The sequence below is a fragment of the Dermacentor silvarum genome, chromosome 3 (genome assembly GCF_013339745.2).
Source record: "Dermacentor silvarum isolate Dsil-2018 chromosome 3, BIME_Dsil_1.4, whole genome shotgun sequence".
Taxonomy (NCBI): Eukaryota; Metazoa; Arthropoda; class Arachnida; order Ixodida; family Ixodidae; genus Dermacentor; species Dermacentor silvarum.
The window spans coordinates 202,311,805-202,326,316 of record NC_051156.1 but is presented as its reverse complement, the minus strand read 5'-3'; the positions used below and the strand labels follow the sequence as shown (position 1 = coordinate 202,326,316).

The 14,512-nt window shown below is 45.2% G+C and overlaps 1 protein-coding gene across 1 annotated transcript in view; it reads left to right on the top strand.

Moving 5' to 3' along the window:
* The first annotated feature begins 7,127 nt into the window (after nt 1–7,127).
* Nucleotides 7,128–14,512, top strand: part of LOC119445158 (uncharacterized) — a 40,970-nt gene continuing 33,585 nt past the window's right edge. The window contains exons 1-5 of the mRNA XM_049664901.1: nt 7,128–7,364; nt 9,261–9,293; nt 11,172–11,351; nt 13,005–13,156; nt 13,548–13,640. Coding sequence (XP_049520858.1) covers nt 7,292–7,364; nt 9,261–9,293; nt 11,172–11,351; nt 13,005–13,156; nt 13,548–13,640 — 531 coding nt within the window. The 5' untranslated portion in view covers nt 7,128–7,291. The remainder of the gene's footprint in view (nt 7,365–9,260; nt 9,294–11,171; nt 11,352–13,004; nt 13,157–13,547; nt 13,641–14,512) is intronic.

The following is a 14,512-nucleotide window of genomic DNA, read 5'->3' as shown; positions in this document are numbered from 1 at the left end:
CCCCAGAGGCAACAGTCACCAATGCCGCACGCGTTTTGTGCGAACGCGGGCAAAACGCCAACGGCGTCGACAACAGTTCCGCGTGTTGCCGGTGCTGCTGCATGTCCAAGTTTATACAGCTGATAAAGCTAGTATCATTACTCCGTATAGCTCTCTACAAATTTGCTATCGCAATTGATGCTTCGCCTTTCGGGTGAAACTGCGACAAGTTTTTTTTTTATGTAGCGGCCGTGCTACTGGTATGTTACGAATATGAAGACCATTTTTAAAAATTTAAATACCATATGGCTAGATGCTAAAAACTCCACCTCCATGTACATACGTGGAAGAAGTAGCCATCTCCTTTTATTTGTTATTGTAAAATAAAAAAAAATGTGGGTGTCCATACTTTTCGGAAACGAAACACCGTTCACAATATTATTCTAGTATTATACATATCTTCTCTCCAACAGGAACTCAATCTTGATTCAGTAAAAAGAAACATGCTTAATAATGAACTAGTTACGAATGCTATTTAAGCTTAACAATTGTCGCAAGCGCTAAAGAAAACGTTGATCGAAATAAAGAATATCACTTAGAGAAGGTGAGGAGGTTCCTTTTTGTGGCTTCCAAGCAGTGTTGCCCTTAATAACTTGGCTCCGAAGCAGTGCAGTATTCGATGCTTTCCGGTATCACCTGCCAGACTCGTACGTCACCCAGGTGTGTGCTGCTTTTTTTCATAATGCGCGCTGTTGATTATATATGTGCCACTGTCATTATTAATTGAATGTTTTGTAGCCAAAGCTACATGGGCCGCATTCTCGCCGTTTCGCTGTGGCGGTGGCAGCACCGCGAGCTGAGCCGTTGCCTAGCAACCGCCGCAGCTGGCAGCGTTTCTTTCTCTCTGGTATGACCACCCCGCGGCGTCTTACCGGCGTCTGACCACGCCGCAAGCGGCGTATGACACGCGTATTTCGTCCGGCGAACTGCTTTACTGGAGAGGGTCCGGAATGCCAAGCGCGCGGAGCTAGCGTCGGAGACTGAGTATAGTGCCTAGAATATACTTATATTCTAGGCACTATAGACTGAGCGAGAGCTAGCCGTTCGGCTCGAAAAACGCTTGGACTTGTCGGCTTATAATTTATACCTGGCTTATATCGATGAGTGTATACCTAAGTATAATAATTACAGCTAAATCAAAGGCTAACCAAGTGAAACCAAGGCTTAACCAGACTAAACCAAGCTTTCGCTTTGCATATCCAGCGTTAGCTGAGCTAAGGCGCAGCCACATTTTTTTAAAGCGAAGCTTTATAGGCTCACAAGTGTCGGCGGTGGTTGTGGTGGCGGCGATGTCACGCGGGAAAAGTGGGCCGATCCTGGCGATAGTGCAGAAAGGGTCCAAGCTCAATGTCCCTGGCATGTACCAGGGTCAAAAAGAAAGAGAAATAAAGAAAGAAAGCGAGAAAGAGCGAGAGAGAATAGAAGAGAGAGAGAGAAAGAGAAGAAAGAAATAGTGAGAAAGAAAGAGATAGTGAAAAAGAGAGAGAAATAAATAAGGAGAGAGGAAAGAAAGATAGAAAGAGAGAGAGAAAGAAAATCACCACGAAGGTCAGAAATTTCGCTGACGCTTTTCATGATTATAAAATTATAAACCAGGAAGGTTATCATCCTTGGCCGGTGGCCGACTGCTGTAAGCGGCACCTCAGAACCAAAAATGCTTCTTGGCGTACGTCTCAACCACAGTGAAGCGAGCAAAGAGAATAGATGGTGACTTTGATGAGAAGCTGGACGTCATAGGCTTGCTGATGGCCCGGCATGCTGTCCAACGTGTCCGGTGATAATTATGGCACATTCAGTGCGTCATGCGCCTCCAGAAAATACAGCAATGCACCTGTTAACGCAAGATAGAAAATCTTTTGCGTTAGTTATTATACGATACCTTGCTTTATTGTCTCATAATAAAATCGAAGTTTGAAGAGATTTTGAAGCAAAACACGGAAGCTACAGTGTGTAAAAATTTCTATTGATCTACCAGTTCAGTGACAACTATAACGTTGGAAAATGTATGTGTTCGGCACATTCGGTAACCAGCCGATATATATTGCATCAGGAATTGGACAAACACGTAGACGGCAAGATAAGGAAACAGTACAGTTTGCTGCGTACTAGATTTGTTCGGCATTACTTTGCCAAAGTGGCAAAAAAAAGGAAGGCTGCGTATTTTTTATAGTGCAGGGGCACAGCTCTTGAAAGTGAGACATGCCTGTCTTGTAGGTGTTTTTTGTAAGGTGTGTGGTACCGTCGAAATGCCGGTTAAAGGCATAAGAAAGCAAGCAACCGAAAGCATGAAATGGCAGTGAGGCAAGCCTCCTTTGACGAGATAGCAGAGACTGTTTAAGAGTGCTGTGACGGCTTTACTTTTTCGGGGTCTGCCATTTCAGATGGAAATGAGAGAGATAACATGGAGACGAACAGTGAAAACAAAAATAAAGAGGAAGAAGAGAAAGCGCACGTAAAATAAAAATAAACTCTAATAAGAATGAAGAAAAGCCAGTCTAAAAAAAATTCAGATTGCACAGGAGAAAGACGGGAGCGTCCACACTCTCATATCTCGCAATGCATTCGGTGCGGCCTAATAACGTCCCGGTGTCACAGCGTGCCTGAGTCTCCTGACAGTCTTATGATCCTCCGCTCGCCTCCTCGCCCCGCGTCTCACATACAATCGTTGGTCCGGTCCCTGATCTAACCGCCGTGTCTCTACAATCCTACAACCTGGGTGACCGACTGCTGTCAACGGCACCTCAGAACCAAGAATGCTTCTTGGCGTACGTCCCAACCACACTGAAGCGCGCCTAAGGAGCGAAGAGAAGAGATGGTGACTGTGGTGAGAAGCTGGACGTCATAGGCTTGCTGATGGCCCTGCATGCTGTCCAACGTGTCCGGTGATAATTATGGTACACGTAGTAATCCCACGAACAGCATCATCTACGCACAGACAAGGCGTTCACAGGCCTTAACGAAACATTGTGAGTAACTGAAAGAGAAGGCATAGACTGATGTCGCCTGTTCATATATATATATAGTTCAAAAAATAGAAGCACGCAGGAAAAACATAACAGGACTTTACTGACGTTTCGGCCGGGGTCCGGCCTTCATCAAGAATCTTGATCAAGAGTCTTCATTGACTCTTGATGAAGGCCGGACCCCGGCAGAAACGTCAGCAAAGTCCTGTTATGTTTTTCTTACGTGCTTCTATTTTTTTAACTACTTCTGTGCCGGCTCCTGTTATTCTTTACTTCACTGATACATACATACATACATACATACATACATACATACATACATACATACATACATACATACATACATACATACATACATACATACATACATACATACATACATACATACATACATACATACGTACGTCCATACATGCATACATACATACATACATACATACATACATACATACATACATACATACATACATACATACATACATACATACATACATACATACATACATACATACATACATACATACATACATACATACATACATACATACATACATACATACATACAGGTAAACGCTATGTATAATTTGCCTCGTCGCAACGTCCTCATTGTGGTCACCTTCAGATAGGTGTACGTCTTTACTCTGAAGGTTCACAGTATTTTTGTTACATTTTACAATCGTGCCATCGTTTTTCTTGTCGCAGTGTTTTGTGGCGTCTAAAGCTAACATAGAAAGGGAAAGTGGTAGATAACGGTCTAGCCATGTGTCGTGTTACGCCTGATATGTCTTATGACATTAACCCTGGCGCACCAGTTAACTCCACACTATCCGCTTGTAAATTTTCATGTCGCCAGAGTACGGAGAATATGTTTCGCACCTGTAAATGATCTATGGTTTTACAATTAATTCGCTTTGCCTTTGTAGTGCCTGCAAGCAATGGTTGATTGATTCATTCGTGAAAATTACCGTCCTAAATTGACGCTGGCGCTACGAGGTACACCGCAGTAGATGGCTATTGATTAAGTTTGACCCACGATGCGTTCTTTAACGCGCATCTAAATCCAAGTGCACGAGCGTCTTTACATTTCGCCCACAGATAAATGTGGCCGCCACGGCAGGGAATCGAACCCGAGACGTCGGGCTCCGCAGCAAAACGCCATAGCCACGGTGTCATCATCGTGCCGGGTGAGTAAACAATAATGACGTTACAGTACAGCATGTGGGGTGTTGGGCGTAGACTTTGACGAGACGGGGAAACCGTTCTCTTCAATTAAATGAAAAAAAAATGTCTTTAGATGAAGCGAGTGCTTTGTCACACAGTCAGGAAATGGCGGGACAGTAATTTTTCATACGCGCTGTAAAGCCAGCACTCTTTTAGATTTACGCGTTTCTATACGGGCCACATGTCGCAGTCATGTTCCGGAGCTGTACGTTTCGCTATACTGTTTTAGCACACGTTTCTGTTCGCAGAAGCGTTTAACTCGAAACCGGATGTAGCCACAACACGAGGAAGCAGCCATAGAAGCTCATGAATGACGGTTAAGCAAGTGTACGATGGCTGGTGTGTCGCATCTGTTTTTACTACTGCATTATATAAAATAACAAAATGGATACCAAGAGAAGGGAAGCGCAGTCGAGGACGGCAGAAAACTAGGTGGGGTGATGAAGTTAGGAAATTTGCTGGCGCAAGTTGGAATCAGCTAGCGCAAGACAGGTGTAATTGGAAGTCACAGGGAGAGGCCTTCGTCCTGCAGTGGACATAGGCTGATGATATAAAATAGCGTCTTTATGAAGTACACTTTCTACACGTACCCCCAAAGCCAGACACGCCTTTAAGCTGCAAATAATGATGAGACATTCATGCGGATTTTGTCAGCGCGATGACTAATTCGCTGTGTTCAGCTCATTGATCGATATACGAGTTGATTGACCGACTGACTGATTTGACGTTACAGATCTTATCAACTTATCCTGCCAGCTGCTCCACTGCATTTGACTGTCGTGTATACATAGACAAAAACGACATGCGACTCAAAAAGAGAATGCGGTTTCAGGGTTCACGGTAATCGACACGCTTCAATGAATTCCAGATGTAGTCGAGTGGATTAGATATGTGAAGTTTAACGTATACCAAAGCAATGCAAGTGTTACGAGAGGCGCCGTAATGTGAGGCTTCGGTTTTGTTTCGTCCTCACGTGGGGTTCTTTATCTTGCACACGAGGTTGGGTACACGAGCGCATTCGCATTCTGCCTCCACGGGAAGGCGGCCGACGCTGCATGGACTCGAACCCGGCACCTCGGGCTCGGCTGCGGAACGCTATATCTGCTAATTCCCCTGGAATTGTGCGAGTGTGTCGGGAACACTAAAATCTATTTTCATAAAAGTGCGACTGAGAGGACTTCCGAGAGCAAATTTAAATATGCAATGGACATGGTGCCCATTGCGCCATGCTCCTGATCATCATTCACCGCTTCAGGTGCACGTTCACAAAATTGCTTTAGCAAGACGCATTTACTAGGCGCCTTGGTGAAAACCTCTCTTCTTGTGGAGGGGCGCCATTGCGCCCCCACCTGGAATGTACTAGGCGAATAACTATTTGTTCTTCGTGTTTAGATTAACGACGTACACCAGGCTTCACACAAGGTGACACCAGCCAATAAAAACATGACGTATAACTTTCTATCGCATGTAAAATTTCTGTGATTGAACCTCTCGGAGGCACATATGACACAAGTGAGACTTTAGACAAGAATCTGCACGTGCAAGTACGAACACAATATATATCTTACCATCGGAAGTAAACTTTTGCGGGATTAGACATCTCGGAAGCACATATGACACAGAAAAGGCTTCAGATAAAGGGCTCGACGTGCCAGTACGAATAGTAATTATAACTTAATATATCGCAAGTAAAGTACAGCCCACAAAACAAATTAACGAGCGCACGACGGCGTCCCCATAGTATTCACGACAGGGAATATTATTATGCACATATAGGTGCACATTCCCCTTCCCCCTCCTCCATACGCGTAAAATGCCACGCACGACGCAAACCAAAAGTCATATCGGAAAATAATCTCCTGATGGCAGCATCCGGTTGTCGGCATCCGGTTGTTGGGACGACGGTGACGACGAAGTTGTTAATGCAGCTGTAAAGTTACTACAACAGCTACGAGCGCAAAATCCACGAGACTTGATCCTCAACAAGTGCCGAAGTATCCTTCATTTCGCGAAACTACTTCCGTGTGGGGCTGCAAATTATACGAGTTGCGTCATCCAACCTGAAATGGGAGCCAGGAGAACACATGGCTGCTCCCCTGTCTGCCTCTGATCGCGCTCCGTGCGACGCCGACTTATAGTGGAAGCCTTCGCGGTAGGATTAGTAGGGCACAATGGGCGAGGCCACCTCGCTTCTTTTGAACACGCAGCCGGCTCTCGTTTACCCTGATTGGCTGACAGGAGTCCTAGCCTCTGCTGCAATCCACGGAGTGGGTTGCAGAGGAGGATACTAGGTACTTCTGTTCACACGCTGTTTGCTTGTTAGCCCAGCTTTTTATGCTGGCTATAGCCATCATGCTTGCGGCGTACTGCACATATACTTGCCCTGGTTTCCCTGTAGTAACCTTAGCACGATACTATTCGTTCCTCCTCTAAGATTCATCAATACCCTGTCCCCAATGGTTCTTGTAATGTTTCTCGAAATAGCACCCAGCAAAAGAGGATTTGCATCCTGGGACGAAAAACATGGGCGCGAGAGGTGAGGGGGATGAAGGAGGGAGGGCTTTAGTTTACGTGTTGTGTGATGAGAAGGTTTAGTTGGGAGGGCGCGAGGTGTGTGGAGAAAATGACACGGCAGGTTTTCCGATTTCGTGCACATCGTTTACGCGTCAGTGGAGCGGCAACCGAACAAGGAGTAACTGGCAGCCTGTACTTGATTTTCTTGTTTCAGTTTTTCGTTTTATTGCGCCGTGATGGCCCCTTGCACAGCATGGCGCTCGATTCACCGGAAACAAGTAAGCTGACTCAAGGGTCGAAAAGCAGCTGCGATGGGGCCTACACCTGCGAGTGAGCGGCTGACGTCCGCAAGCTAATTAGCTTGTTTTTTTTTTTAGGTTTTGCTTTTCTGTGTTCAGTACAGCGAATCTGTCTGCGTATCTCGCGATGAGTAGGTTAAAGAGGAGCGCTCCACCACCACACCAACGTGTATCTGCTTCTCCGTGACCATCAGCTGGAAGCTGTCAGGCGGCTGGGCGCAGAGTTATACAACTGAACTACGCTCCCTACTTATAATGGGTCGCTTCTCGTTCAAAAAGAGGGATTCGACTATTTCGTTGGGCTGCTGTCTCATTCTGCTCGCCGCATGTGAGTATTGGGGTGTGTTCTACGGTTCCTGCTCGTATACCCTTAGGGCCTGAATGACTCGTAACGCGTGGAAGCAGTTTAGTGGTCTCGATGATCTTGGCATTCTGCAACAGAGAGATAAGCCATGTCTTAACTGGCTTAAACTGGGGCGGATATCGAAAGCGTTTTTATCTCTCATGGTAACGTCATGTATCGCGAAAAGACGCAAGCCTTTCACAAGACGCTCGGTGTGACACTGTGACTTAAAACCAACTAACCCACCAACAAACCATTACCAAAACCCATGCGCGCAGGGAATGGGTTGTATATTGAATATATTGAATATCGACAATCTTTATCAAGAAACCGGAGCTCTTTGCTCTTCAGTAACGTTTTAGTAATTCGCAAAGCTAAGACGCCAAATGAGAGAGAGATTACAGAAGCTTTTCATTTCTACAAACTTGGTCTGGACAAGTGTGTTAGTGCGTCATCTGTGTTCTTGACAAGCAAAGAGCTCCGGTTTCTCGATAAAGATTGTCACGTGTAGTTAGATGGCTTGCCTTCAAGTGACTTGCAGTGCTATCACGCATACTCAGTTTGGTCCTTGAGGACGCCGTTGCTCAAGAATAAAGTAAGTTGTTAGTCTAGCACCCTTCTTGTTCCCGTCTCTGTGTCTTGCCTCACAGTTTTTTCTAGTTATTTCCGTTTGATGGTAATCCCTTACCAAGTAATTGCAATGATACGACGACTCATATGCCACCCAACTGAGGTAAATGTTTTGGACCTGAAAGAGGGAGGTTGGGTTAGAAATAGTTTTCTTTCCTGGTGATTTTTTTTTTTGCCATGGAAGCATGGGATCATAGAAAAGAAGGCAGGCGCCACGAGAAGAGGCTGGAGTATGCCTGACAGCCATTCTTTCGAAAAGTTGGTTTAGCGGCAGATTTCGCGAAACGCGACAGAAACCTACAGTAAACGCCACGCTGAATCTTTAATTTGACCAAGTCCCGGCCGGCGGCGGCCGCATTTAGATGGCGGCGAAATGCAAACACACCCGTGTACCATGCATTGGGTGCACGTTAAAGAACTCCAGGTGGTTGAAATTAAGCTAGAGTCCCCCGCTACGGGTATCTCGTAATCACATCATGGCTTTTGCACGTAAAACACTAGAATTTAATTTAATTTAGTTCTTCATTTCTAGCTTGACGTAAGTCTCTTTAATCATCAAAATAAAATAGCCTCGGCGCCCCTTTTCTGACAGCTCGGCACTGACGAGTTAACCATTCGACTGGCCCAGAAAGTGGTCACGCTTATGACCGATTGAAAAATAAAAGCAAAGAAAGCAACCACATAACATGCTGGAACTCGAGAGAGCGAGACTATCGACCTAGTTCATTCTGTGCCGCATTCTGTGACGTCAAAGTAAGCTGCTTCAGTAATTAGGAGATGGCATCGACACGGGTCATTTTTTTATTATTTTTTGTGTGTGGTCATGTCTTCGGGGGTACTACAGTTTTGCTCTCGGTAGATGTGATTGACTTGCTTACTGAAAACTGCAATGCGCAGCTATAGTTTTAACTAATCATTCGTGTCCGTTAGTTCATAGGTCCTCGCTCGCTTCCTTTTTCTCAACGATTGCGTCACCTGTCGCAGTAATGACCTCATGCGACAGAATCTAAATTCCCCATCACTCATTGTGGATTAACGCAAACTAGCGAGTATTGACTAGTTGGTTTGTGGTCAGATGAAAACAGCGCTATACCACGCGGGTACAGCGCCATGTCTGTGTGCTCATTCTTCTTCTCTCGTCTTGTGTGGTAGCACTGCTTTAATCTGATCTTATCGTAAGCTGCTGACCTATTCAGGTTTCTAATATCGCTCGCTGGCTCGCACTCACCTTTTCTTCGTTTCCTACCTCAGGTCGCGGGGCGGACGAATGGACTTACGGAGACGGTGAGTGTTGGTGGTGGTGGTAACATTTATTTAGGTCCTGGACTCACCCCGTTTTTATAGGGGCAAACTGCGGGCCGCTCCCACGTTGGTTAAAAAAAAAATAAAAAACACCACCGGGGTGAATGATGATGAGTGGGGTCCGGAGGGAATCTTAAACCGTAATCTTCCGTCTAATTGCAGTCTCGGCGCCTAAATCTAAGACTTCCACCAATACGATATGTGACGTCATTCCTATTTTATAACAGGCCCTTCATTATATGACCATCTTCCGCTTAAGGGGACGCTAGCACAAACGCTGATCAGTACTCCTAGTAAGGGGGAGAGGCCACATCGTCTTACGCAGGTTTACACATGCCGGAACGTACCGCGTTTGCCGACGCCATCACATGACTGCTGAGAGAGTATAACCCCCGATTCATACGCTCCTCAACATGACTGCCACCGTTCAACGGTCGAACGCGCTGAGCGGTGGCAAGTCAAGTCAAGTCGAGGAGCGTTTATGAATACGGGGGTAACGGAGATAGCGAGTATTGACTGTTGGTTGATGGTCTGATCAAAACAGCGCGCTACCACGGGGGCATACAGCGCCGTGTCTGTGTGCTCCTTCTTCTGTCGTCCTGTGTGGTACCACTGCTTTCATCCTATCTTATCGCAAACTGCTGATCTATTCAAATTTCTAATATCGCTCGCTGGCCCGCAATAACTTTTTCTTCGTTTCCTACCTCAGGTCGCGGGGAGGACGAGTGGACTTACGGAGACGGTGAGTGTTAAAAAAAATGAAATTCTGGGGTTTTACGTGCCAAGGACATGGTGAATGTCATGCTCACCGTTCTATTGTGCAATGACCCTGGTACGAACGGTGTGACAGAGAGGGAAATGAATGGACATTGAAACGAAACTTCATTTCAGTGGAATCGAGTGTTGTGGTGCGAGTATTCTGCAGTATTGTTTGGCGAGTGCTCTAACTCATCAAGCCATAAAAACTGAACAGCGGCCGTTCTTTGTTTATTTCTTAGGCATCCTCCATTACTGATGTCAGCGTCTCAAATTTTGCGCTATATCAATGCTTACATAAGTATCTTATGCTAGTCTGTGCTTAGGCCTTCAGAACAGTACTGTATACTAAAATAGACAACTGTTTTCATCTGTGCCCTGGCACTTTGACCTCCCATGACGTAATGACGCTTACAGTTTGAGCTGTCTCTTGACTGTTAGTATTCATATGAGCCATATAGTTAGGGTGTATATGTGTTGGGTTACTGCAGGAGGCCCTCTAGTTGTCGACTGTGTTGCCAGAACGCTACACATAGTGCATCGCTTTTCTATTTGCATTAATGGTGGATACCTGCATGGCGAATAGCGACGCCGTTATTATTCAAGCGCACTAGCAATTATTATTATCTGGCAAATGCGGAGCACTCCGTGGGCAAGCAATGTTATACACCAACGGTCAGTTTTTCCATAGCTTTGTTTTCACCAAGAAAGCCGTTCTAAACGTTTCTTATTACGTTCTTCCAGCCCAAGAATTAAGGTCGAGATGTGCTGAAACTGCGCCTCTGTATTCGAGATACGTAATCTACTCCAGGCCGAGTTTATTATACTTGAAAACCTTATCTTTTCAGCTTGTATATTTAAGACATACGAACACTCCGCGTAAAGAAGAAAATATTTCGTTTGCTTCCCTCCCTGTTATTTCCGGCATTTAGTACATAGCATACAAAAAGGCACATGCTATGTACTACCACGTACTTATACGCCTATAATATTCTACACAAGGTGGATTTTATTGTCTTGCGCATTTTAATGCTTTCCATTGGTCGTCAGAACAGCAAATTGCTGTGAGTCTCACGTTGAATTTCTCTCTCTGCCATCTTGTAGGGGTCGCTCAATGGCCGTACCTTCAGTTGAACGTGGAGAATCAGTGCGGCGGATACTACCAATCACCCATAAACATAGTGGACAGGTGGACAATCTACGACCAGTCGCTTGACGTCGTTCAGTACTACGGGTACCTGGACCCGTTGCAAAACGTATCCATTGTGAACAACGGGCACACGGGTATGTAGAACGCGTTCCAAATGTTCGTGTACTCCGGTAGAACGTTATGGTGTAGTGTCGCATGTGTCACAACAATTATCTCAAGCAACGTTCATGCTTACGCAGTATGCCATTTGCAATGCATGCCGAAATGCAAATTCTAAATTGGGCGCATGCGCAGTCGGAGATGTCTACGCTTCACAAGGACAAAGGCGACATATTGTGCTTGTCGAATGAAGAATGGTGATGCGATGTGCATGGCGGGGGGCGGAGGGGTAGAGGCGAGGGGCTCAGGGAAACCTCTACCTTGGCAGGTATATATATATATATATATATATATATATATATATATATATATATAAGCAATCTATACATTTTGTATCACATTGGCTCGTACCCGTTTCGGAAATTTCGCCAATAACGAGCACATATTTACTGTCAGAAAGATGGTGTAGCCCCCCCCCCCCCCTCCAAAAAAAAAATAACGAAAAAAACTTTCAACAATATCAAAAGCAGTGGAATATCATGCACAATTCTATTAACAAGTTAGGATGCTCTAAATATATGTCTACATTATATGTACAGGTTTTATGTCCTGATTTATTGCTTGTTGACGCTGAACAGAGATGCGCTCACGAGCACACTTCTTCGGTCAAAATTCCGCGCTATATAAGGCGTAGCGTCTAGTGGAGCATACCAGATTGATGTAGTTCAAATATCAGAAATCAGAGAAAGGGTTCAATCTGATGCGCCATTTTATTATAGGGTCTTCGTGCCCCTCAAATCTATTAGCTGGCATGCACAATTGACGGACACGCCTGTCGTGTTAAGTTGAAATGCCAAAAAGAAAAAAAAAAGAAAAAAAGGAAAAACGGAGAGAGTTAAAGGAAAGACACTAAGACCTGGTCGTGCCAGACAAAGCAAAGGGCAAAACACGAGAAACACGGAAGAAGAAGAAATAACCTGCAAATATAATAGTTTTTATAATATAATATAATATAATATAATATAATATAATATAATATAATAATATAATAATTTCGCCACGCTGTTACTATTATATTAAGTGGGGCCAGTGATGCGGCCATTTTCTTCTCAAAATGCGAGAATCTAGCCAACTTCAGTGTTGAAACAGCCATACGGATCTTGTCGCTCAGAATGTATTTTGCCATAGAAGTTCACGCGGCTGGTATAATTCTGAAGGGGACAATGAATGTTGACTAACGTTGCACGTTAGGCTTGTTGGTACAACAAGATGGGGGCAAAAGGCGTAGTGCATCAGAAACAGGACATAACGAGTAGAACACAGACAACACACATGTTTGGCGCTACTTACTAAACATTTGCAGCATCGTCTCGGCCAGGTTTTTCTCCCCCATCGAACGCCGAGCGCTCTCTCTTTGCTACTAGCACTCACTCAATCAATCAATCAATCAATCAATCAAAAATGAGCTTTATTTAAGCAATTCTAGGAATGCGCACAAAAATGGTTGGACAAATGGGCCTATGTGGCTAGTACCTGGTCGAATACAGAAATAACATATATAGGTCAACCACGTACATTTATTGAATTGGAGTGGCTTACGGTATTTGTACAAGCGCACAAAATTTCAAACTTAAGGGAAGCGTGGTGAATAATTAGCGCATGTAATTCTGTTGTTACTCTCCAAACAGTTGAATTCTCTTCGAGTAAAGCCAGTCAAGTTGTGATCACCGGCCGAGGCCTCAATGGAGCGTACGGTTTTCAGAAATTCCACTTCCACTGGGGAAATCGCTCCAACATCGGCTCTGAACACCAGATCAATGGCTTTGTCTTTCCCATGGAGGTAGGGTATATGACGTAGTATTCGGGAATCTCTTGCAACCCTAGAGAGCGAGATAAAAGGAAAATTGCAGCCTTGTACGACTCGCACGAGAACTCGCATGCCTTAAGTCCGACATTCGGTTGTTATGAACTGCCTTAAAGCTTACCTTCATTTCTAATTGCGAAGCACAATAATTTCGAGCGTATAGTACGTGTGAGAGTGCAACAGCTCTCGAAAATTAAGCGAAGTGAAACGCATGCACAGTGACGCTCGCGTAACTAGAGACATAGTTGGTAGGACTCCACCGCGTATGCAGTGTGGTTGCTCTGCATTTTGTTCTACACTTATACACTACTAAGTTCGAAGATTGGAGTGGCTTACGGTGCCTGCCTGCCTGTCTTCGTCATTACAGATGCACCTGGTACACATGAACAAGAAGTACAGCACGGGTGAAGAGGCCCTCAAGCATCCCGACGGCATCGCGGTCGTCGCGGTGTTCTTCGAGGTACAGTCTATCCCCAGTGAGATGCGCTAAAATAATTTGTAATCCGCGGGTCCATGGCTATACCATCCTGCCGAGGAACACGAGTTGCCAGGTTCAATGAATGACTTCCCGCTGTGACGATATTCCGATGTGGGTGGAATGGTGAAACGCTCACGTAGTTAGATTTAAATATGAATCCCAGGCGGGGCGAATTTAGTGTGGCAGCCCGCCCCTACGGTGTCCGTCATAACCCCACAGGGGTGCTTCGCTGCATAAAATTGCCACCAATCCTTTACCTGCTTTTTCTTACACGCCAGTGACACTCCTGTAACGATCCGTCTTCAAAATCAAAAATATCCACCCTTTCTGTCGAACTGCACTCATGTTTGACATCGACCGCGCTGTCACACGCCGGCCTGAAAACAGTTGCGAAACTCCCTTTAAAGGGGTCCTGAGCCACCCCTCGGGCTTGGTAACGAACAGAACATAGTCAACGGACAGCAGTACGCTCTTGTGAACATTTCACCGAAGTTTTGCAGTCGTGCGCGGCGCGTAGGAGCTCAGAAGCGGAGCGCGAAGTCACCTTTCTCTCAAAGCTCCCTTTTCAACAGCAAGCCAGGCTCCTCACTCTTTGCTGGACGCCTTATTTCGTAATATAGCAGATTCCCACAGGCAGCTGCTATTGGCCATGTCGCTTACATCAATCAAGAAGTGCGGTTGGATCAGCGCACTTCTTCCTGCTGTGACTGCGTACATTTATTGATGCAGTTTAATAAACAGGCTTAAGTGAGCAAAAATCTGATTACTAATATTGATGATAACTACGTACTTCCGGAAGAAGCCGGCTATCGTCTGCTCATACGTCGTCATCGCACATCGTAATCCGATGTGCA